This window comes from Fukomys damarensis, unplaced genomic scaffold, assembly GCF_012274545.1.
Source record: "Fukomys damarensis isolate Sample0158 unplaced genomic scaffold, DMR_v1.0_HiC HiC_scaffold_1, whole genome shotgun sequence".
In the NCBI taxonomy this organism is placed as follows: Eukaryota; Metazoa; Chordata; class Mammalia; order Rodentia; family Bathyergidae; genus Fukomys; species Fukomys damarensis.
Genome location: NW_022900913.1, coordinates 53,566,752 through 53,592,947, shown reverse-complemented (window position 1 = coordinate 53,592,947; position 26,196 = coordinate 53,566,752). Strand labels below are relative to the sequence as shown.

The 26,196-nt window shown below is 36.4% G+C and overlaps 1 protein-coding gene across 1 annotated transcript in view; it reads right to left on the bottom strand.

Moving 5' to 3' along the window:
• The window catches only part of Slc30a5 (solute carrier family 30 member 5), a 35,610-nt gene extending 11,436 nt beyond the window's left edge, over positions 1 to 24,174 (bottom strand). The window contains exons 1-12 of the mRNA XM_010637292.3: positions 24,031 to 24,174; positions 19,455 to 19,577; positions 17,967 to 18,033; positions 16,401 to 16,486; positions 12,557 to 12,644; positions 8,474 to 8,561; positions 7,262 to 7,338; positions 6,487 to 6,657; positions 5,550 to 5,838; positions 5,154 to 5,362; positions 4,430 to 4,587; positions 3,376 to 3,505 (exon numbers count right to left, since the gene is read on the bottom strand). Of these exons, the coding sequence (XP_010635594.1) occupies positions 3,376 to 3,505; positions 4,430 to 4,587; positions 5,154 to 5,362; positions 5,550 to 5,838; positions 6,487 to 6,657; positions 7,262 to 7,338; positions 8,474 to 8,561; positions 12,557 to 12,644; positions 16,401 to 16,486; positions 17,967 to 18,033; positions 19,455 to 19,577; positions 24,031 to 24,050 (1,506 nt within the window). The 5' untranslated portion in view covers positions 24,051 to 24,174. The remainder of the gene's footprint in view (positions 1 to 3,375; positions 3,506 to 4,429; positions 4,588 to 5,153; positions 5,363 to 5,549; positions 5,839 to 6,486; positions 6,658 to 7,261; positions 7,339 to 8,473; positions 8,562 to 12,556; positions 12,645 to 16,400; positions 16,487 to 17,966; positions 18,034 to 19,454; positions 19,578 to 24,030) is intronic.
• Positions 24,175 to 26,196: the final 2,022 nt, after the last annotated feature.

Genomic DNA, 26,196 nt, shown 5'->3' with positions numbered 1-26,196 from the left:
AAAAAAAAAAAAAAAAAAAAAAAAATAAGAGTGCATAACATAAGCACAAAATGTTAAAAATGTGATATTTTTTGAAGAATCATTTTTAACTTTCAAATACCAAACAAAACTGACAATTTTAGATTTACTTTAAATAAGTGATTTAAAAGGATATGTCGTTGGCTCCTGGTTTATTTATAGGTAAATGGTACAAAATTTTGTTTATTTAAAGAGTTTGAAAATAATCTTCACCATGGCAAGGACACGCTGTATTTCAAATCTTGCTCATATAACTAGATAAATTTCAAGTCTGTATGATAATGATTGTATTATATTAACTAGTGGGTTCCAAATACAGTCTTACCGTGCCTTTTAGTTATTAATTCTTTGTTTTTTGAGACAGGGTCCCACTAACTGCCCAGGGTATCCCTGCATTTGCCATTCTCTTGCCTCAGTTTTCCGAGTAGCTGGGATTTTATACGAGGCACCGCCATGCCTGGCCTTACTGTGCTTTTACAGTAAAATTTTCTGATGTAAAAAAGGCAGAATGAAAATGCAACATACAGCAGCAATCTCTCAATTTTTTTTTTTGTTTTTTGGTACCGGAGTTCAAACTCAGGTCCTTGTGCTTGCGAGGCAGGCGGTGGAACCACTAAGCTAAATCCCCAGCCCTCAATTTTTTTAAACAAAGTGAATAAAATTACCTTAACTTAACAGTGCCACAATAATACTCTAAAGGATAAGCAGTTAGCTTTGATTATCCTCTTTCATAAAATTATTTTGAAGAGTAGCTCACTACTAATTTACATATATTCAGTTTTTTGCCTTTAGAGAAATCTGTTTTACGGAAGGCAAATATAAAAATGAAGGATACAAATAATTTTAATCATTTTTTTGCATAGTAAGAAGAGATTTACTTTAGGAAACATGTACGGGGCTTATTTACTTCTTGTAACTCAGACCACTCATCTGCCAGCATTTGAAATTTCAGTTAGCTTTGCAAATTTGTTATTAAGTTAATGAGTTTCAATGAAATCAAATACTGCTTACAGAAACTTTATCACCTTAAAAATACCTTTCCACTGAGAAACTTTATTTTTGCATAATTCATCAGAAAAATGGGAGTAGCTGAAAGTCCCCTGTACTTCTACCCTTGAGTAGTGCTTTTTCTATGTATATACTAATATACATGCATTTATTTTAAAACTAATAATAGAACGCACTGTCTTGTCATTTTTTACTTTGCATGTACATCTTGTAGATACTTTTCATGCCAGTATCTCATTCTTTTTACTAGTTGTATAATATTCCATCATATGGAGAAATCTATTTTACTAGTCCGTTCACTGGTGCACATTTATTTCTATTTTTTTTCAGTATATGAACACTGATAGAACAAATCATGTACTTCTGAATGCTTGCGTAAATGTTTATGGTATTTTTCTTTGGTACTGGGGATTATACTCATGGCCTTGCACACGCTAACCATGTGACCTACTCTCTCATTGCTTCTGTATGGTAAACACTAAAGTTTAAAAGATAGGGGCATTGCCAGATGTAATGGCACACACCCGTAATCCCAGTTAACTGGGAGGCTGAAAGAGGATCATAAATTTGAGGCCAATCGCTTCTCGGCCTTTTGGCTAAGATCAAGTGTAGTATAAATTTGAGGCCAGACTTTGTCTCAAAAAATAAAAAGGGCTTGGGATGTGGTCCAATGCTCCTTGGGTTCAATCTCTAGTACCATTAAAAAAAAAAAACAAAAAACAATAACAACAAAAAAGAAATGAGCATTTAAAGATTCAATATGTAGCCTGGTGTGGTGGTTCACACCTATAACCCCAGCACTCGGGTGGCTGAGGCAGGAGGATTGCTGTGAGTTCGAGATCAGCCGGAGCTACACAGTGAGTTCCAGGTGAGTCTCAACTCTACATAGTGAGACCCTGTCTCAAAAAACAAAAACAAAAACAAAACAAAAAAAAAACAGATTCAATATGTATTTCTAAATTGTATTCCAAAAACATTCAGTACTAATATATGCTTCCAGGAACAAGATTCATAACTGCTTTTAGTCATTTGACAATTAATTGCTAATTTTTCTACTATAAAGCAGATACTACAATTAAAGAGTTAATGATACAAGCAACTCAGGTCCTGAATTAAAACACATTTTAATTGTGAAAGAATGACTAAGTAACTGTAACAATGCTGTTAAAAAGGGGAATGTGCAAGGTTCAAAGGGAATATAGATAAAAGGAATCTAAGGAGCTGTGGGAGGGAATATAAAGGAGGAAGGATGGAGGAAAAGAAGACAGCAGCAGGTGAGCAAAATCTTGAGGGGAGGCTATAGGGTAGGAGCAGGGGTGGTGCATGCCAGCTACTGGAGACAGCACACAAAAAGGCCTGAAGGTACGGGGAGGACATTAAACGTTTCTACAGCACTGAAATAATCTATGGAGTAAATCCTTTAACATTTTAATTTTTTTCTGATTTTATCTCTAACATACAAATTTCCTCAGGTATTTAAAAATATATCTTCAAACAAAAACATTTAAAAAGTAAGGAACCTATATTGTATGTTTTATAATATACTCTAATATTTGAACTACTAAGATACCAGAGAAAAGGATTAATTTCTAAGATGCAGTAGCTCAAATATAGTTTTTCCTTATCTTTAGGGGATTTCTTTTTGGTTTTTTTTTTGGTACCAGGGATTGAACTCGGGACTTTGCACTTGTGAAGCAGGTGGCAGAACCACTGAGCTAAATCCCCAGCCCCCACTTTTATTTTCTGGTTTTTTGAGAAGGGTCTCACTACGTAGTCAAGACTGACCTGGAACTCACTATGTAGCCCAGGCTGGTCTTGAACTCACAGCGATCCTCCTGTCTCAGCCTCCCAAGTGCTGGGATTACAGGTATGCGCCACCATGCCTGGCATTCAAGGGATATGTTAAGACCCCCTCCTGCCCTCTTCCTCATACATGCCCATGATAGTTAGGCACAAAAAAAGTTTAAAAATAATGACTAATAATAAAATGGAACAATTATAAACATGTAATAGAAGCCAGTTAGCCAGTTATACTTTGGAACAACCCTGTCCCACCGATTGAACTTAGGACCCTGTACTTGCTAGGCAGGCATGGTGCCACTGAGCTACATCCCAGGCTCTGGAATTATTTATAGAAGTTTCTGTTTAATATTTTCAGACCACGGTTAAATGTAGGTGACTAAAATTACAGACAGAAAAACCATGGCATAAGGAACAGATACTATGTTTCACGAAAGGATATTGTTGGTTCAAATAAAACCAAAATAAAACCTTCTAGATTAATAAATACAACTAGAAAAACTGTGTAATTCTGAGTAGAAATTCAAATAGGAAAAGGAAAAGACTTACTGTCAACATGTTTGTATCTAATTCCGGAGGATCAATCAATCTAGCCACTGACTCCATAAACACAAAAAAAGCTATTACTATTAGAAAAAGTCCATTAATGAATCCAGAGAGAATTTCTATTCGGCCATACCTAAAAACACAGTAATTTGTAGAAAAGGAAAATAAGTACTTAAAGTATAAACATTACTATTTTATTAATGAGGAAACAAATCCAGATTTTTAAACTACTAAATAGAAAATTAACAATACTTGAAGTATCACATTAATGCTGGGAAGTCCTTCCACACATATTTCTGTTGAAATTTTATATATTCAAAGTACTTCTTTCATGTCCTTCTTACAAAAATCCTTTCCTAATTCTTAGCAAGAAGTTATTTCTTTCTTCTTTAAACCCTGATGTGCTCTGTATCTGTCGTGGCACACAGATTTTTGTTTTGTAACAAAATTATTTGTACTTTTGGTTCATCTAACATTAAAGATAGAACGAACTGAGAATAAAATCTAAATTCATTTAGTATTCTTATCAAAATACTTGGCACACAAAAGATTCTGATATTATTATACTTGAACATTATTATGTACAGCCACTTTAAATTTTGAATTTTTTTTTTTTTTTTGGTACCGGGGATTGAACTCTGGTCCTTGCATTTGCAAGGCAGGCCACTGAAGCACTGAGCTAAATCCCCGGCTGAATGGTTTTTAAAAAAATAAAAACAAAGTTTTTATGTCTTTTTAACAACCAGGCATATTCCATTTCCTAACAAAACAAACAAACAAACAAACCAAAAACCAAAAACAAAACTCCCTTGGGCAAAGATCTTAAGATTTTAACTTTTTTTTTTTGCTCTGTGCCCATGAAAAGAATCTGCCAGCGGGTTTAACCTTGAGTTCCCTATAATTCAGTATCAAATGCTTAGTTCATATTTACTTCAAACTAAAGGAAAGTAAAGACCTGAAAATTATCTCGATTAAAAGTAATATTTTCATTACCTTACATGGAATTTGTACCCTGAATTCTTCACTGTACCATGTTACCTTGAGTCAATGTACTTACCCGTAGGAGAAAATCCGAGTTGCTTTCCATCGACTCATCAGAGCAGCAAAAAGTCCCATGACCAAAGCAGAGCAATCAAAGAGCATGTGAAATCCATCTGAGATCAGACCCAGACTATTGGTCAAGACACCATAGAATAATTCCACAAAGGTAAAGAGCTAGAAAAATGTTTAAAAACAATATTAGAGGAGTATGTTGGGAAATAATTTACAACAAAGATTTAAGATTTATCATAATTTAATCATGAGAATTTTAACCTTTAATTACCAAAACCTTGGAAGATCTGCTCAAAATCTCTTTAGTTAACTGCCACACTAGACACCTCATTTTATATAAATTTTAAGAAACTATGCTAACCCAAATATATTCACTTTATAAGCTATTTAAAAGGAGGCCCGAAAGCTTTGTTTGTATCTACAAAAACCAACAAAAGAGGCTGTAAAATGTTATTAATCAGCAGTCTGTAGTGACATCCTATAAGGAGATTAAAATCTGAAAAGCTTCTTCATTTATAGAGTCAAAATAGCATACTGAATGCTTCTAGAGTATCTTGTTTGATCAAGTAGTCTAAATATGGTCCTGTAATCTTGACAAATATTTAAGAGAAAATATAAATTTTAGCTCATCTCTAAAAGAAATTTGTGAAGAACTAAAAATGATGCCATTCTGTCAAAATTAAAATATTGATCTTTTAAGATATACCACTAATACTTAAAAATCTTACCAGATTCAAGCACAGGAAGTAAAAGATCTGCCTGGAGTCATTCTCCTCAAGAATCTGTTTTAGTGATTCCTTAATAAACCTAGGGACTGACTGAGAGCTATGCTGAAACGCATCACCCATGAAGTTATAAAGAGGTGTTCCTTCAGGAGAATATCCAATAAGGGTACCTTTCTGTCCTCTCTTAGTGGGAGATGATAAGATGTTGGCAGCTACAAAGAGAAAAGAAGTATATTACATAAGTTTTAAAAAGTTAAACCTACCCAAAACTAACATAGTAACTGCTAGCAAGCAATGAAATGCAAGCATTGAACAACTTCCAAAACTGAGTAAATGATTCAAACATCAGATTCTATAAAAATAAATTTGTTAAAATAAAAACAAGGGGAAAATGCTTACACAAAAAGAAGAACACAGCACTCACGACCACTCCTCCGGACAGGACATGTTCTGTGCTCTCCTGTTGTGTGGCTCTGTTCATAGTCCGAAGCTGGTCTGTTATTGGGTGTGTCCAAAAATTTCCAAAAAGGAGAGCACTAATAAGTATGGGAAAGGATCCATAGCGGGCAAATTTGGAAACCTCCATTTTGACTGAACAAATGGAATCCACATAGAAATCCAGGATCATAACAAAAAAGATAACCGTTGTGAAAGGCATAATGAGAGAAAACCAAGACTCAACTTTACTCTAGAAATGAAAAACAAACAAACTGGTCAACATTATATATATGTATCTGTGAAGTTCACATTTTACAAGATGTTTTGATGAATCCTTTTACGCATAAAAAATATTCTCATGATTCATAAAACACTAACATATAAGAAATAAAAGATATGGTACATTTCTCCACTATTTTCTAAAGTATTTGAAAGAAACTATTGTTGAATAATTTTATAAATATGAGGTGACCTATAATCCTTGAGCCTAAGACTGACATTTTTTTCAACTAATTCCTTTAGGCCACAGGAATGTGAAAGATGCATTAATGTAATAGTATTTGACTTATATTTTTTATAAATAAAATCAGCTCCAAATTTAAAAAATTACAAAGGAAAAGCAAAGATACTTTAAGCCACTTTCAATTGCACTTTAAAACAAAATATAATGTATTGAATTGAACTAGGTGTAGTGGTACATCCCTGTAATGCTAGCACTTGGGAACTGAGGCAGAAGGATCACTTTGAGTTCTAGGCCAGCCTGATCTACACAGTGAGTTCAAGGCCAGCATGAACTCCAGAGAAGACTCTGTATCAAAACAAACAACCCCCCCAAACAACAATGTGCTAAACAGAAATTTATAAGTAAGAATAATTTTACTTATTTTTATTCTCTTACCTCCATTGTCACAGAAAGAATGATGACCCATGGGCACAAAAGCAGCACAGAAACCGCCTGGGATAAAGCCTGTAGCCGTTTGGCTCCACCAACATCTATAGAGAGCTTTCTGGAAGCTGTATGAAAGCCAACTTTACAACACAAAGCCAGTACTAGCAAAAGTACTCCACCCTGTAAGTAAAATGAGATGTGTCCCAGAAACTCAGACAATATTCGATCCTTAAATATATATTTGAAGAAATGGAACTAGTCTTTTTTCCCACAACCTCAACTACTTTACTTAAATGGCAGGCTATTGAAATTACTGGTAACTTATTTTACTTAATTAAAAAAGTTTTTTTTTTAATAGGGCTGAGGATCCAACATAGAGCTTTATTGATTGCAGGCAAGTGGACTACTGAGCTATACACCCTGATAACTTAATTTAAATGCACTTTTAAAAGCTATAGTTGCTAGCCAGGTGTGGTTGTGCATATCTGTAATCCACTGGGCAGTAGGATCTCCATGAGTTTGAGGCCAGCCTGGGCTACATATGAGTTCAAGGTAAGCTTGAACTACTGACACTATCTCAAAACATAAATAAGGGGGCTGGGGATGTAGCTCAGTGGCATAGTGCCTGCCTCGAAAGCGCAAGGTCCTGAGTTCAATCTCCAGTAATAAAACAACAACAACAAACAAAACCCAAAACTCTCAAAACGAAAAGAAAAAGAAAAAAACAAAGTTATGGTTGTTAATTTTCAGAATCTTTTGCTCACATTAGCAACAAAGAACATACCTTGTGATCTGCCACACCTAAGAAGGCAATTGCTGTGTAAAGCATGTGAGTTAAAGCACTGTCATGATGTCCTTCAGCTAAGAGTTACAGTAAAGGAAAAAAATCCAAACATTAACTCTGTGAAACTTAAATCCTCTTGAAATTTTAGCTGTATTATTTTGGTTTGCATACAGACTGGAGCCCTAAACCTGAACACCCTAAATAACTTATTGTTTCTCTTAAAAATAAAAAAATCTAAAATTTAATTCTGGGAAAGTTTATAAATCGGAATGGTTTATGCTTCTTTTGTACTGTCCAAAACAAGTATAATAATGCTAAGATATATTGGCTAAAGTTTAGTATTGACCTCCAAAAGACACATGAGTATGTACTGTTAAGTAGGACAAAAGGAAAAGAACAAGGCATCTCCCTGAACCACTCCTGTCCAATGGAATTAAGGTTCTACGTTAGACTAACATAAAATCAGTCTTGAACTTGTACCTAAGTCACTGACACCATAAACAAACCTCAGTAAAGCGAGCAAGTAAAAGTGGCTGGGTGAGGAATACAGGTTGTATCACAGACAATCTGGAACTTTGTTAAAGTCATGTTTTCCTCTTTCACTGTGACAAAATAATTATTATTCTACTAATAAGCTTTTAGGGTAATCACGTCAGTAACCAGAAGAGGCAAAATGAGTGCTCTGAGTTCTCCTGTTTGGTAGGCAATGGCATATGGAAAGGAAACAGGCATAAAGTCAGAATAAGGCCAGCAAACATATCTGACCGGAAAGGTGGTCTATCTAAGAGGTAATATGATTGGAGGCTGAGCTGCAGCAATAATCTAGAGCAAGAAAGTGAAAATGAGATGAAACTGAAATGTTTGTATTGTAGCAACAGGGTATTCTTATATATTCAATGTCTGAATTTCTGAACTTTTGGGTTCAATGTTAGAAAACACTGAATGCTCTAAAACATCTAACAATGAAAATGTTCCTTATTTGAATAATGACGATGTCTACACTAATCTATGGACGTTTCATTCATGATTGATCAGTTTAGTTCATTCATCTCTTCTTTCCCATTCTGTGTCTTCTATTATTCTGCAAGTCTTTTTTTGGGGATTGAACTTGGGTCCTTGTGCTTGCAAGGCAGGCCACCGAACCCCTGACCTAAATCCCCAGCCCAGTTCTGCAAGTCTTTACATAACTCCCATCTGCTGCAAAAAGGATACGGTGCTCAGCCATTTTAGCCAGGAGATCATCATTGTCGAAAAGCAATAAACAGATCACAGCAATAATGAAAAAAGCAGCTCCCCTGGTCTGAAAACGAAAAACAAAAAACAGAAAACAAAGGATAGTTTTTTCAAGGGTTGATTCTTAATATGATGACAACACAAATGCTAAGAGAAACATTACCAAAAAAATTTAAAGAATAACATATGACATTAAAAGTCCTTATACTTATAGTATTGTAAGATATAAAAATAAAGTGATCTAACAAATTTTGTAGAATATTTTAAGAGTATTTTTAAGACAGCTAATATTGACAAAGCATTTCCTTGCTAACATGGCTAGGCATGTTAGTATGAACAAACCGTTAATATTTACAGAATCAACTTTCCTAAATGTTAACTTCAAATCTGGTTGAAAAACCTCAACTAGTTAAAGAATAATTAGTAGGGACTTACACTATACAGTTTGCAAGGGATAGAGGTTATTATAGTTTCTACTTGTCCTAAGAAAGAAAAGAATCATGAGACCATGTTAAAACTAGCAAAGTCATTTTTAAGATTTAGCAAAGATGTAAAGTACTTAAGCTGGTAAGTTTTTAAAGTTTATGTTTTCATTTTAGGGAAAGAATTTGACAAAAGAAAATTATATGAAGGACATATTAGCCTCATTTATATAAATATTTCAGAAAGTGAGGTACAAAGTCTAAACTACCATTACTATACATTTTATACTAATGAATTTATAGGTACTTCCTGTATATGTATACTCACAGTACTGTATATGTAATACTCCATACATTTATGTGTAAATATATTGTAAATACTTCTAAAAATCCTTTTAATGGAAGTACGGTGCAGCATTTTTAGTAAATAAATATTTAAAATAAAGTGAAGATACCATTCTATTCATATGCGATTACTACCAAATTCTCAATGTGGTATTATGACAAAACTCAGTACATATTAAAAAACACTAAAATACAGAGATGTTATTTATTTATAGAGACAAGGTCTCACTATGTAGTGCAGCCTGGCCTTGAACTCATGGCAATCCTCCTGCTGCAGCACCCCAGAGTGCTGGGATTATAGGTGTGCACAACTATGTTCAGCAATAATAATCTTTTATTAACAAATAGGGCAAATGAAAGTTCTGTGATGCTTCAGAATCATTAAAAAAAATTACAAGTTCTGGGCAGATCTTTCATTACTGAGAGGATATATAAGATTTATACTTTCACTTCTGATTATTCGTACTGTTTTCAAGTAATTTGCATTTTAAAATGTACTTTTATTCCCACCTATTCATTTTACAAGATATTAAGTTTCTTTCTTTTTTTTTTTTTTAGACAGGGTCTCACTATGTAGTTGAGACTGACCTGGAAGTCACTATGTAGTCCAAGCTAGTCTCGAACTCACAGGGATCCTCCTGCCTCAGCCTCCCAAGTGCTGGGATTACAAGTGTGTGCCACCACACCTGGTGACATTTGGTTTCAATGTGGCATATTTTTATACACGCATAAAACATTTTGATCAGATCTACCTACCTCCCTTACATCCCCTCCTGCCATTATCACTCTAATTCTTTTTTCTTTTTTTGGTACCAGGGATCGAACTCAGGACCTTGTGCTTGTGAGGCAGGCAGCAGAACCACTGAGCTAAATCCCTGACCCTATTTCTTTTGAAGAACTTAGGTGTTTTTCTTAACTGATGTGACTGCCATTTCAAAAAGAAATGTAAAACTTTGTTTATGGTAATTTCTGTTGTTAAGCTTTCCCTATTGCTTTAATACTCAGAAAGTTCTTTTCTACTTTATACTCTAGATTATTTTATTGTACATTGTTAGGTGTATGTGTGTGTGTGTGTGTGGCAACAAGGACTGAACCCAGGACCTTTGAACTGACAAAGACCTGATCTCAAAATAAAACAAAAGAGCCCAGCCATTTTAAAATTTATTTTGAGACAGTCTATGTTGCCCTGGCTGGGCTTAAACTTGCAATCCTCCTGCTTCAGCCTCCTGAAGTGCTAGATTACAGGCATGTCACCATATCTGGCTTGTTTTTTGTTACTGGGGATCAAACAGAGGACTTTGTGCTTGTGAGGCAGGGGTGGTACTACTGAGCTACATCTCTGGACCTAGATTTTTTTTTCTTTAAACACACAAAACTTTAATGTGCTTGAAATTTTAAGTGCTCCACGAGTAGGTGGAAAGGACAAACTGGTGGCCTATGCTTTAACATTAACCACTCAATTTGAGAGCTAGGTGCTTTCTTATTGTGCTCTACCTGGCAGGTTACTTTGTTCATTTGATTATTTTAGTCTTCTCTCTTTATTACTTAATTTAAAATTCCCTTGCAGAACAGATACTATTATCTTTCTCTTTACTTCTCTTTTCCTATGTTTAGGACAATGCATCACACACAGGAAAAATTTAATTTGCTAAGACAGAAACACTGTGGCTCCTACAGTTTAGAACTGTAGATTTGGAACTCATTTTCCCAAAGAAGATAATAGTTGAATTACTTAAGATATATTGGGATGTTAACTGGCAAAGTGTTGGATAAATAAATGTTCATCAGACTATATTAAAAAATTTTATTAGTACATGTTTGCAGTAATGTTTACATTTCTTGTGGAGCTGATAAATGTACATAACACATTTTAATTCTTCTTTTTCATCTTCACTCCTCTTCCTCCCTCCAATCTTTTGATTCTCTTTCCCTTTGAGAAAGATCTATCTCCCTACTTCCCATTATCTATCTTTTATTTTGCTCTTTATAATCTTGGTTTCTCATGTAAGAGAATCCATGCAATATTTAAACGTAGGTGTCTGATTTATTTCATATAACATCATCTTGAGGTGCATCCATTTTCCTACAAATAACTCAAGTTTACCATTCTTACGGCAGTGCAGAATTCCATTGTGTGTAAATACAACTTTTCTTTATCCACTTACCAGTTGATAGATATACAGACCGCTTCCAAGATTTAGCTGTTGTGAATTTGTGCTGCTATAAACCTGGGTATGTATGTATCACTGTACTAAGATGTCTGTAACCCTTTTGGGAAGATACCTAGAAGGGGAATAGCTGGGTCAAATGGAATTTCTACTTTAGGTTTTTTTTTTCCCCTCAGGTATAGGGGATCGAACTCAGGACCTTGTGCTTATGAGCTAAATCCCCAACCCCTATTTTTAATGTTTTGAGGAATTTTCATACTGATTTCCATAGTAGTTATAAGAGTTTACATTCCCACCAACAATGTAGAAAGGTTCCATTTTCCTCCTGAAGCCTCTCCAGCATTTTCTATTACGTGATTTCTTAACGATGGCCACTCTTTCTGGGGTAAGATGAAATCTCAGTATTGTTTTAATTTGCATTTCTCTAATGGCCAGTGATACTGAACATTTTTTCATGCATTTATTGGTCATTTGTACTCAGACTTTATTTATTTATTTAGGGTTTTTTTGAGACACACTCTTGCTATATAGTTCAGGCTGGCCTTGCACTCACTAGGTAGCCCAGGCTGGCCTCAAACTTGTGGTAATCCTCCTGCCTCAGCCTCTCTATTGCTGGGACTACAGGTATGCACCAAGTACTCAGACTTTAAATATAACAAGCTCATAGGTATTTTCCAAAAATAATTCACAGGGATTAAGAATAAGGTGGGAAAGGAGGTATGAGGACAACACAAAGATCTTTGTGGTGGTGTCAGTTTGCTATCTTGTGGTGGTGACACACAAAGCTATACATAGCCAGTGTGTGTGAATCTGGTATAATCTGAACAAGGTCTATGGACTGTACTGATCCAATTTCCTGGTTTTAAGAGTGTATTTTTGTTGGTTAAGAAATCATCTTTGGGGGAAACTAAGTGAAAGATACACTGATATTTGCAACTTCTGAGGAATCTATAATCATTTAAAAATAAAAAGTAAAAAGCTGAAAAATGTTTTTTAAAGAAAAATGAAGAACTAGTATAAAAAGCCCCTGCATTTTTATAAAATGGTAATAGTACGATTTTTTTTCTGCTTTGGATATTTTATGACTGGTTTTTCATTTCCAAATCACTGATAATAGAAAATTCTACCTTTGCTGGTCCTCCTCCAGAACTAGTGAACAAAACACTGAGTAATGAGATGACAACAATATCACTGTGTTCAAATAACAGCAGAGTCCTACAAAGACAAAAGAGTGTAATTTATGAAACATATCTTTATCAGGAAGGATGAATTCATCTAGAGTAAAAGTATTTCCCTTGGTTTCACAAAAAGTATGAGAAAACTAAGTGGGTACAATTACCTTGGAAAATATTTTGGTATTATTTACCTTAGAGAAGTTGAAGCTAAAAATAACAATAGGATTATATTATCTAGAATATACTTAAAAGGCTGCTCTTATCAGCATTGCTCACTCTGGGTCAAAATCAGAAACAACTTACATATCTACTAAGAAAATAAATGTTATAGATTGGAATATTTCCACAGAATAATTATATAGTAGTAAGAATGAAAGATGTTTTATGATCATACAAAAATACTGAATTTTATAGTGAAATTAAATAATTAATTTTTTATGGTGCTGGGGATGAAACCTGGGGCATTGTGCAAGCTAGGCAAGCCATCTACCACTGAGCCATACTGATAAACTCTATTTTTTTTGAGACAAGATCTCGCTATATTGCCCTGGCTGGCTTTGAACCCCTTGGAGTCAAGTGATCTGCCTCAGCCTCCCAAGTACCTGGGACAGGTGTGTACAACACTTAGCTCTGAAGACAGCACATTTTAAAATGGTGAATTTAAAAATATATGATTTATATTAAAAAAAAAAACTACTATAAGCTGGTATGGTAGTATACACGTGCAATCTCAGCACTTGGGAGGTGGAGGCAGGAGGACTGCTATGAGGATTGCCAGCCTGGGTTACATAGTGACTTCAAGGCCAGCCTGAATTACAATATTGAGACCCTGTCTGGAAAAACAAAACAAAACAAAACAACCACCAAAAACACCAAATCAAACCAACCAACCAACCAACCAAAAAAATCCACTATAAAAATAAGTACCTATATACTACAATTATCAAATATGCAAATCTCAAACATAATACTGAATGGGAAAAGCATGTTGTAGAAAAACACACGCAATGTGATTCCATTATATAAAGTAAAAAACCTGCCACACTAAAAGAACAGGAAAGATGTAAAACACTAAAGAAAATCAAAAGAACGAAAAATAAAAGGCAGTGGCTATATCCAAAGGCAGGGTAAAGTTACTGATTTATTGATTATACTAGGGATCAAACTTGGAACCTTGTGCTTGTGAGGCAGGCAGCACCACTGAGCTAAATCCCCGGCCCCTATTTTTGTTTTTTTGAGACAGGGTCAACACATGTAGTTCAGGCTGGCCTTGACCTGTAGCAATCTTCCTGCCTCAGACTCTCAAGTGCTGATATTATAGGTGTGCACCTCCACACCTATCTTGTTTTATTTTGGAGGTTGAATGTTAGATAACATCAATGTTCATTTTATTATTCTTTAAACATTTTTATACCTATAATTTATTTATTCTATTTATTATGTAAATATTTCTTTGAAAAAAATAAAATATCACAAGCCAAAGGAGGCTTATGGGATCTAAATAGTATTAGATTTCTACTTGCTTATTCAATACTTTCATTTCTCTCATTAACCAAAAATCTGTAATGAGAACACACTGATGATAATTTAAGAAAATAAAAATATCAACAGTAATACCTAAAATAAGACAAACTATGAAGCACCAAAAGAGCATTTTGTGGTACTGAGGACTGAACCCAGGGTGCTCTACCACAAGGCTGCATCCGCAGCCCTTTTTTGAAACAATCCCACAGTCACCTACGATGGCCTCGAACTCGTGACTCTCCAGCTTCTGTCAGACTCCCAAGGAACTGGGATTACAGATATGTACTACCACACTTGGCTACCAAAGGAGTCTTTCTCATCAAGAACCTACACGATAGTTTTAGTAAGGACTAGAGGGGCAGCACTGGTGGTTTTAAGAAGTTGTAAAGGTGAGAAATAGATGACTAAAGAGCCAAATATGAATTTAAGGATTTACTTCTTCCTTTCCCATCCTAATGCACAGGGACAGTGATTTAGTAACATGAACTAAAGCATAAATTCATAAGAAACTTAAAATTTTGCAGATAAGAAATAGCGCCACACAATTACATTCAGGCATAAACTGAAAAGCCTTACCCAAGCTTGAGCCAGCTTTCCCACCCCTCCAGGATGCTGCTGCTACTTTTTTTTTTTTTTTGTACTGGGGATCAAACTCAGGCACAGTGCCACTGAACTACCTTGATAGCCCCAAAATTTCATAACCTCTTCTATAGCCTTTTTTTTTCTCAGTACTGGGGATCGAACTCAGGACTTTGCCCTTGCAGAACAGGTGCAGTGCCACTGAGCTAAATCCCTGTCCCTGCTGCTACTGTTGATAGGAACTGGGAACCTGGATTTATGCATAGACTGTGCTGCCAAAGCATAGGACAAAGCCAACTGGACTCTACTGGCTGTAAGAGGGAAAATGATATTTCATAAAGCATTTTTCAACTTTGTAATCTGCTCACCCTACTATTCTGAGGGAGGGCCTTTAAAACATCCTTCACAAGTTGGGTGTGGTGGCACATGCTTGTAATTTCAGCACTTTGGGAGGCCGAGGCAGGGGGATCACTGTGAGTGAGGCCAGTCTGGACTACACAGTGAGTTCAAGGCCAGCCTGAACTACACAGTTTCTCAAAAACAAAACAAAACAAAAATCCTTCATTTTAGTCTTTTTAAAAATGGAAATTTTTTTTTGAGACAGGGTATTGCTATGTAGTTCAAATTGTCCTTGAACTCACTAGGTAGCCCAGGCTAGCCTTGAACTCATGGCAATCCTCCTTCCTCAGCCTCCGAGTACTGGGATCACAGGCATGTGTCACCAGGCCTGGTTTAAATATTTATTTTTATTAGTACATGTTTACATGTACACAACAATTACATTCACTATAGGCAGTTGGTAGGTGTATATGACACATCTTTTTTTTTTTTTTTTTTGTTACCAGGTATCAAACTCAGGACCTGGTGGTTATGAGACAGGTGCAGTGCCACTGAGTTAAATCCCCGGTCCCAAACACATCTTAATTCTTTTTAGATCCCTTTACTTTCCCCTCCTACTTCCCTTCCTCCTTTATTTTACTCTTTTCCTCTTGCCTCACATTTCCTCCTTATCAATGGCAAAGTTTTCTTACATTTACCCACAAAGTAAAACCTTTCAGAAATAGAGAAAGAATAAAAGAATGCTTATAACAGTTTCAAATGTTATGTTTCCTATTAAGTGGCCCTTAAGCATTTCCTCACTAAGCTGGCCCATATGTGCAGTAAGATTATATACAGATCTAGGGGAACAGGAAATGAGAGTGTCTAGTTAACCCGCCACACATTTACATAAATGATGACTGACACATTGTTCTAGAGCATCTGTTCGAAGCATACTTGCAGAACTGTCAAAAAACAAGTGCTTTTAAAGACTTTGATCTTTTTGGTTGATTTTATTTACCATTTCAGACCTTTACCTTCTAAATCAGCTGCTAAAATGGATCATTGGTAAGTGCTTTAAAAGATAAATGATTTAAAAGAGTCACTACACTAAAATTTTTCTGAAACTCTTTGGATTCTTAACTACTAAAACAGTTATGACAGATAATAAATAATTACATTAATAGTATTCACCAGAGAATTAGTTCGTAAACTAAATAGGTTCTTTCACTTGCTCTCTGTTGAGTCCTATCCAATGCTAGGACTATGGAAATGATAGAAGCATTTGTACAAATAAATATTTGACATAAGACAGAACAAAATTAATATTCACAATGAAGAAATATAAACATTCAAAATATGCCTTTTTATTTACCTTAGGGGTCCACAAAGAGTAAGGCCAAAAAACCACAAGAGTGAAATGATACATCCAGCAACTGCATGTTTAAATATTTTGATCCACTACAAATGAAAATAAAAAATTTTAGTCATACATGATTAGTTAAGTATCTCAACCTTAAAACAAACAGGGAAAGATGAGAATGGTATCAGAAACATTTTAAAGGGTAATTAAACAGAAAAAAATAATTAAATACCAAAACTCTAAGATCTCTTCTAACTCTAGATTTGCAAGATAGTTTTAAATTTTCATATTCTTGTCTCTTTCTATATCTTGAAATCTTTTCCTACAGAGTACAATTTTGTTTTCTCAGTTTCTCACTAGTTTCTAGGAATATTTAATATTTAGTTTTTAAACTTTTCATTCCATTAGGAATTCTTAGTGTTCCAACTGTTTGAAAACAGAAAAGCTTAAAGATGGGGTTTAAAATACTAATCTTATTTTTAAAAAATATTCTTTTTTTTTAAAAAAACTGGGGATCAAACTCGGATTTTTGTGTTTGTGAGGCAGGCGGTGGCAACACTGAGCTAAATCCCCAGTTCCCAAAATATTCTTTATCTCTAAAACAGAAGTACTTAAATTTGTCATCTAGTGAAGAAAAACACTATCCTACAGGTTTCTAACTGTTTGCATAAAGCAAACTTGTAGTAAGTGTACGTGCTGCCCCATGAGGTTCACTGTGTGGAAATCATGCAGGATGTGGGGACTTTCTGTCAAGAAGCTTGAAACACACCTAAAGGGAAGGACAATGCTATTGAAAGTGATACACTGCAACTTTGTTATATGCGAGGTCCCGTTCTAAGAACTTTATGCTTTTTTATTCATTTGCCCCTCACATTCCCATAAGAAAGCTGTTATTATCTCCATTTTACAGGTCAGCAAGTTAAGGTAGAAGGAAATTAACCTGTCCAAGAAAGAGAGCATAAATCTGTCTGACTCACAGAGCCTCACTTAACCCCATCTGCTTCCCAGTGACATTTATATTGTACTAGGGTCACAGGCAGTCTCATATCCAATTTGTGCATCTTGCAGAAGGAGCCTGTATTAAAACAACTGCATATAGGTTGTTACACTTTTCTATCTTCTGCTTTTTTAAACATCCCATTATCTTGGCATTTTATTTTTTATTTACTTTTCTTGAGATAGGATCTCGCTATGTAGCTCAGGCTGGCCTTGAACTCATGGTGATAGCTCTGCCTCAGCCTCCCAAATGCTGGGATTACAGGCGCGTGTACCACCATGCCTGGCTCATGTTGGCATTTTATACTTTGTACTTTTTTTTTTTTTTCCAGTACTGGGGATTGAACTAAGGACCTTGTGCTTGCCAGGCAGGTAAGGCACCACTGAGCTACATCACCAGCCATATAATTTACTCTTGAAGCCTCAATTCTGAAAAGATAAGATGAGAGCAAGTAGACTCTGGAAATTTTCTGCTATGCATTTAAACAGTTCTTTAAGTATTCTCAATTGACAAATAAGCACCGTGTTCTTGCCCACTGAATGGGAAGCTGCTAGGAACAAATGATTCTGCAAAAATCTTACCTGGTGTTTGCTAATATTCTTCCCAGAAGAAAAGGGCTTTTGAAACAAAACCATAAAAAATGCAGTCCTGTAAATATTGAAACAGTAGGATTAATATTAATCAATATTAAATACAAAATGTGGTTTTTAAGAAACTTACTTTAAACAAATATACTAGAACTTGAAAGGTATGCTATCTTCTAAAGAACTGTAGCAGATGGAGAACTACACTAAATGTAATGAGATTTTCATGGCAACATCTTAGGATCTTTTTTGTTATAAATATCTTTGGAACCAGTTCTCAAGCCTTACAAGTAAAGGTGACTCATTTTTTTTTTTTTTAAAGACAAGGTCTCACTATGTAGTTCATGCTAGTCTCAAACTCACTTGAACCCATGATCCTCTTGCTTCAGCCTCCTGACTGCTGAGATTACATGTGCACCATGCCCAATGATTCAATATTTTTTACCTTGAAATACCACAGAAAATGATTCCTATCTTTTCAAAATTTAGTAATAACAATACAATATAATACAAATGAAGAGAGTGCCATTATATGTCCCTACTTTCCACATTGCCAAAAGTTATATAAAAATGCATAAAACTGTTTAAAATTTCCTAGTTAAGAATCTCTTCCAAATTCCTAAAATTATATACCCAAGTGTTTTTAACAGATTTTTATTAGCACAGATAGTGGTCATTATCAGTTTCAGGGCCTAGAAATGTCTATTTAAGACGAATTTCTTACTGCACAAGAATGTAGTTTATGCATAATGAAAATCCTGTACTATGTGGGACTGTGCAGGGAACACAGCCATGTAGTTTAACTTAGAAAATAAGGGACACCTGTGCTAAGACACAGATGCCATTTTGTGTCTGCTCAACGAATGGGAATCCTTAGGTTCCTCAAGACCCTTTTCTTAGGGAGTTTACTAGATCAACCAATTTTTATAAAATTATTAAACATTATCTGCCTTTTTATTCTTATTGTCTAAGGATGGTACTGTACAATGGAATTTTTCAGAGAATAGATGATATGTGATACTACAACAGATTGCTGAAGCAGACATAAAAAATCAGTTGTCCTCTACTAAGCCAGAAATTGAAAGAACTCTGCACCAGTTGGTGGCGAATGCCTATAATCCCAGCACCTGAGAGGCAAAGACAGGAAGACTCAGTTTGAAGGCAGCCTGGGCTACACAGTGAGTTTAAGGCTAGCTTGAACTACATAATGAGACCTTGTCTTGAAAACAAAGAACTTTGGAAAAATCTCATTAACACAACTAAAGCAAAAGTCCGTATTTCTTGTAAGTGATTAAAAGTATAACAATCCCTTTTCTTACCTATCTGTGCCTTTAACCTTAGGCATTCTATTTTTTTAAAAAGTATCAAATACTCATCAGAAGGAATTGCACAAAACATTGTATGTAAAGTTTCCTAAAGATACTATTAAACAGGATTTCCAAGAAATAAAAAACCTTAAGAACCTCTCCCTCCCCACATACTCACCCAAGTTTTAATATGAAAATGAACTGAACAATGTGAACAGTCTTTAGGAGATCATATGATTCAAAAAGTCCCACAGCTTTCAAACATTTAGTGAAACAGAGTAACACAATATATTTTGTTAATCTGAAAAATGGAAGCAGAAACAATTTTTAGTTCACTGAAATCACAAGGAATTCAGTAATCCAAGTCATTACAGAACCCACAGAAATACACATAAACATGAGACAATGTTTTAAAAAAATCCAAAACATTTCACCATCTGCATAACTACTGTTAACATTTTGGTACACAGACCCCCTGGTTTCAATGTATATTTGGGTATAAACAATAATGTATAGAAAATAGCCTAAGAAAAGCATCAAACTAAAAATAAAAATGTTCTTGGTTAACTGAGCTGACAGGATTACTTTGTAATCCTTTTTTTTTTTTTTTGGTGATAGGGGACTGAACTCAGGACTGTGGTGCCACTGAGCTAAATCCCTGGCCCAGTTTGTCATCTTTTTAAATTTTTATTTTGGTACTTCGGATCAAACTCATGAAGCACTGACTGAGCTACATCTCCAGCCCTTTTTATTCTATTTTGAGACAAGGTCTTGCCAAGTTGCCCAGGCTGGCCTTGAATTTGTGTTCGTCTTGTTTCACCCTCCTGGGTAAGTAGGCTGTACCTACTGCATGCTTGTTATTCCCCCCATAATTGGGATTGAACTCAGGACCTTGTGCTTGCCCCAGCTGCTTATCTGTGTTTTAATTTAACAATTACTGCAAACAAACAAGGATAATGAAAAGGAACACATCTTTCTGTGATGAAACTAGAAGACCATAATGTAGGAAGCAGCAGAGGTAAGGTAAATGCCTTAGATTTGCCTCTCCTCTAACTTACTAAGTAACTGCAATGAGGAATGTGGTTATAAAGTCTGGTGATAGGACCTACAAAGTCATGAAAAGGCTCAGGACCTGGAAGCACCTAAGCAAGGGGTAGCAAGCTGCAGGGGATCCTTAGGGGAGGGAATCTTCTGAGTAATCAGATCATAGATTCCAGCTCTGCAGCTTCTCCACCACTGAGTCCTGAGACAGTCTCAGGATAGGTTTGGACATAAAGCAGAGGAAAGAAAGGATGAGCCACTGGATTAAAAAGTGCTCTAGTGGCACACACTTGCAACTCCAACTACTCAGGAGTCTGAGCCAAGAGTATCCCGACTTCCTGGCCAGCCTGGGTAATTTATTGAGACCTTGTCTCAAAATTTAAAAAGGGCTGGGGATGCGGCTCAGTGGTAAAGTGTGCCTACCATGTGCAGGGCCCCAGGCTCAATCCTAGTACTGGGCCAGAATTTAGCTCAGTGGTGCCACCGCCTTCATTACAAGCACAAAGTCCTGAGTATGAGACCCAGTACCAAAAAAAAAAAAAAAAAAAAAAAAATTAATTTCTAGTACTATCACAGATAGTACAGAGCCAGGGATTTGGTTCTGCCACCTGCCTCACAAGCGCAAGGACCCAAGTTCGATCCACGGTACCAAAAAACAAAACAAAACAAAAACCAATAGAGATAGTACAACTGGACTTTAGGGCCATGCCCCTGCACTCACCTGAACCTGAGCAATAACTTCTGACCCTTCTCCTAAGGCTTGCTACATGGAAGCAGATAACTAAAGCAAAGACCCCCAAGGCTGCCCTGGAAAATTCCAAAATTCTAAACTAGGACACATGTGCACCTACCTGGATGACCTGCAGTAACCGTTCTTCACTGGCACTCACTGAAGGTTCATGCATATGAACTGCATCTCATACACCCTATTGTAACAGAGTGAATTATGGGAAAGGACATGTGCAGCAGCTACAGCTGACATGACTCAGCACCCTGTCAGTCATGCTCTGGAAGACCCTGATGGTAGGTGTCCCAGAACCGGTGCAACATTTTAAGGCCCTACATCTTATACCCCAGTGCTCTGTGCCATTTTCCTTCCACAGATGCAAGCCTGCTCACTTTGATTGTATTACAGCCTTAAAAAACTGCGTTTTGTGCCATGTCCAATTCTTTGTTCATCATGCACAAGAACCTAGGGACCTGTCCTGGACCCCACTGATGTAGGAGGTAGGGTGTGGCAAAGCTGGCCGGGGAAATAGGTGGGATCTGTCAATTACAAAAGCCCACAACTATATCACATAATTCACAGGACCCATATGTGGAACTTCTCATGGATGGCATAAAAAGAGACAAGACACCACGAGGAGCCTGCTATCATGCATGACTCCTCACGGCAGTACACCCTGTGTCTCTGAGATGCAGGGTGCACTTTTATTTGTGCTTTTATCCTTTTTGTTTGGCCCAAGTTCACTCGGCAGACCTAGTTCTTCCTATACTGTTTACCCCTCACTTTTCAAATTAACTTTTGACACCATTTTGGGTTGCTTCATCCAATTCTTTGAGACAAGGAGTACCTGGAATACTTCTGATTGGCAGGCCATTTTTTTTTTTTTTAGTACTGGAAATAGAACTTGGGACCTTGCACTTGAGAGGCAGGTGGCAGAACCACTGAGCTACATCCCCAGCCCAAGCAGGCCATTTTTAAAGGAACTACCCAACACCACCATGGCCCATGGTAATAATACAATAGAAAAAAATAGTTTCCCCTCTAAACTTTGCCTCTGTTCACTCATTTGATCTAATATCCCAACTAGGCTTAATCTCTCAGCAAAGAATGTTTCTAGAAAACCTACCAAATCTCTAGCAATTACCCAGGCATGAAAGAAAAATGTATGTACTAGAAAAAATAGGACAATAACATTGAAGAAGTGAAAAAATACCTTAGAGATTCTCTAGCCCAATTCCTCTCAAGCTGTAGATTTAAAAAGTTGAACAGAGAGAGCTGGATAGGGTCAAGCCCATGTCTCCTTAGCCTTTTTAAGTATATCACAGAAAATCAAAGTTTATTCCAAAGGCCTTTGAGGGTTCTCATCTTCTCAACTGTTCACAGTTATATATCCATCATCCACAAGGCTGCGTAGGCATTCTTCAATGTTCCTTGCTCACTATGTGCCAGATCCCATACATGGCCCATGAGTCCAAAGAGGAAGTCTGACAGGGCAGCTTCACCTATAGCCTTCCCTTTTCCTGATAAAAGGAGATGTACCTGGAATGATTACCCCTGTCTTATTCCCACTTTATACAGAGAACTTCTATCTAAAATATTTTTAATAAAAGAACTACTGTTTAATAATATCTGAATATGAAAGCCAACACACTAATGGCAGAGACAAAGAATTTATGTCTCAGATATTGCTGAGGTCTCTGAACATATACAGTATCCAGCAACTTAGCAACTTGCTCCCCCCTACCACCCCAAAGTCTGTGTAGTTCAGGCTGGCCTTGAACTTAGTATACTGGAGATCCTCCTGCCTCTGTCTCCAAGTGCTGGGATTATAGGCATGCCCCACCATGCCCAGCATGGTTTCTTTTATATGACAAGCAATCCCTACTTGTGCAGCCTCTGCTAGTTTCATCACTTAGAACCAAGTACATTTCTAGGTTGATACCTAAAACACTAAATGCAAACTAGAGACTCTGCTCTCAAGGAGCTGGAGGTCTAGTCAGACAAGGAAACAAATCTATGTGACTCACAGAAGTTACTAGAGTTCTAAAAGAACAGATAAGAAACAACTAACTTTTAACTATGGAGGTAAAGGACATCTTTAGAGTTTGAGGTATATAATGTATATTGAAGACTATGTAGGAATAACCAAGTAAGGAAAGGGAAGGGCACTTCAAAGGGCTGAGAGCAGTATACGCAAAATCTAAGTACTGTACTGGGAAGGAGTCTGTCAAGACAATATTCTATTTAAGCTCAGTTCACTCAGCTGATATTCATGACAGGAAGTCATAAAGGAAACAGTAAATTATATCTCTATATGTTTCTCTATGTCCATCTTTCTGTAAAATTTGCAGTTAGGGATTAAACCAAGAGGCTCATGCATGATAGGCAGGCATTCTACCACTGAGTTATACTTCCAGACCCAAATTATACTTAATACACTTGTTTTAAGAAGGTAATATATAAACTTCTAAATAATTTGTCTAGTGCTGGGCGTGGTGGCACACACCTGTAATCCCAGCACTCGGGAGGGGAGGTTGAGGCAGGAGGATCACTGTAAGTTCGAGACCAGCCTGGGCTGCATAGTGAGTTCCAGGTCAGTCTCAACTACATAGTGAGACCCTGTCTCAAAAAAAAAAAAAAAATTTTTTTTTGTCTAAAATAGTAACAAAACCTAACAAATTTGGCACTTGAAAGACAAGATTTAGTCAGATGGAATATAATTTGTTAGACTATTTGATATTTAAGTTCCCACTTAATGATATCATTTTTTGGGGGTTAAAAATGAAACACTGGTGAAGGTCAAGTATGCATATATAATAAGCAGATATCCTCAGCTCATGTGAAGGAGGGGAAAATTAACAGTTTTATTTACTAATGGGGAAATCTGGGATGGGGCTGGTGGGGGGGTAGAAAAGAAGGCTCTTAAATAAGGAGAGTAGGCTTTGAGCCACTACCTCTCTAGATAACACAGAGGTGTTCAACTCACCTCCCCAATTTGTTAGCCATTATTTGCCATTAAGAAGTCTCATAAAAAAACACGAGCAGTCTTTTTTTGTGAAGGGCTAGAAAATTCTCCATTCCTTTAAACCCGGAATTACTGCAATTTAGATTAGGATTCATCTGCTTCTTGAGCTTTGCTCACAACAGCCTACAGTTCTTTGAATTGAAAAAAAAAAAAATCAGCCATGTAATTCAAGTTCAATTCATTTGATAAATGCTCAAGTATCTGTAGTGCATAGTATAAAGGTGATACACATGGGTTTGAAGTAATTTGGACTCCCAGCTCTTTATTAGTGATGACTCTGCAAATGATGCAACTATTCTACACCTCAGGATCTGGATATGTCACACATGGGTCCAGCACTTAATCTGTAGGATTGCTGAAAGGATAAAATCAGACCATGCATCCTAAAACCTGGAACATTGGAGGATTACCCTCTGCCTTTACCTGTAAAGAGAATTTAGAAAGGAGGTTTTTTTCTTGGTTTTTGTTTTTGTTACCAGGGATCAAACTCAGGTCCTTGTGCTTGCGAGGCAGGCGGTAGAACCACTGAACTAAATCCCTGGCAAGAATGTTCAGGGTTCAGTACTTTTTTTTTTTTTTTAATTTAGAGTTTTGGGTGTTTTTTTTTGGTACCGGGGATCGAACTCGGGTCCTTGCACTTGTGAGGCAGGCGGCGGAACCACTGAGCTAAATCCCTGGCCCTGTAAAGAGAATTTAAGCAGCCAAAGTAGAAACCTTTATTTAAAACAACCCATATTTGTGAATTTAGGTATGAAAATATCACAATTAAAGGATCCATCAATTAGTTTTTGTTGCAGATTATAAACAGTATTTGATTTTTAGAAAAACTCTTGCAAGCCAGATCAAAATTGAGCCAGTTCTGATTTGAATTTGATTAATAAATTACAATAGAAGGGTAACTCTGCCAAGCATATAATGCATAGAAGATGTAAAAGGATTGCTAAACATAGCTACCTATTAAAGATAAGCTCGAGTAAAAATCACTTTAAAATTATTTATTAAAAAATAATTTCAAGTTTACACAAAATTGGGAAGAACTATACACCCTGTATCTCTAGATGCCGTAATTGTTACCATATTGTCCCATCTGCTTTATGACCGTCTCGTTTATCCCCCTGGACTATTATTTGAGAGTAAGTGAAATACAGAATATCACATTTCTTTACCCCTAAACACAGTCCCTATATTTCTTAAGAACATGGACATATTTTCTATAAAACTAGCAGGATTGTAAACAGGAAACTTAACAATGATATTTTAATATGTGGTTCATAGTCCAATTGGCCTTTATACTACTCTCCAATCTAGGCCAGAATCCCCTATTGCACTTAGTTGTCATGGGTAAATAATTAACATCAGATACTCTATTATTTACAGAATGAGTTGCTCAAAATAAATTAGAAAATTAAATTTATGCTACAAAAATGTAGTTGGTTTAAGTTCTGTACTGGCATATGCGGTGTTTTTTCCTCTCCACAAAAAAAATTTCGTTAGTTGTAATGAATTTACCAGAACTCCTTAAACTTCAAAGAAAGTGCTGAAGAACCAGCAAAACTTAACCTCATTAAAAATGAAGGCAACGAATACCAGTTCCAATCAAACCGTTGGGCCACATTTTATGTGCCTTTAACACGATCTCAGGACTTAGGACAGGTGAGGAGAGACACAATGGACAGTGTCACTGTCTCATTGGGTCCCCTGATCCTTTGCGAATTAGCAGGAGGACTAGAGGGAGGGTAAAAGGGAAATTTTCATTTCTTACTTTTTGAATTCCTATTCTGTTTGAATTACTTTGCAAGGAGCACACATCTGACGATAAAATAAATCCCCATCCCTCTACCCCCGAAATAAAAGAAAAACTCGTTAACGGGGCTGGATTGTTGATGCGCTGATTTACAACCTGTACACCCAAGTACTTCTGTTTATATTTTGTTTTCTTCCCATAAGAGATGATGGTGACCGACCCCTACTGTGGGCGAGGAGAGTCGGAAAGGTTAAGCATTCACTCCACCACTCCAGGGAAACAGCCCCGACACTGTTTCTAGGGAAGCGAACCGGCCGGCGGTCCTACGCTGACTGTCCGCCCGGAACCCAGACCCCGCGCAGAAGTTTCCGGGGCCCGGAGCG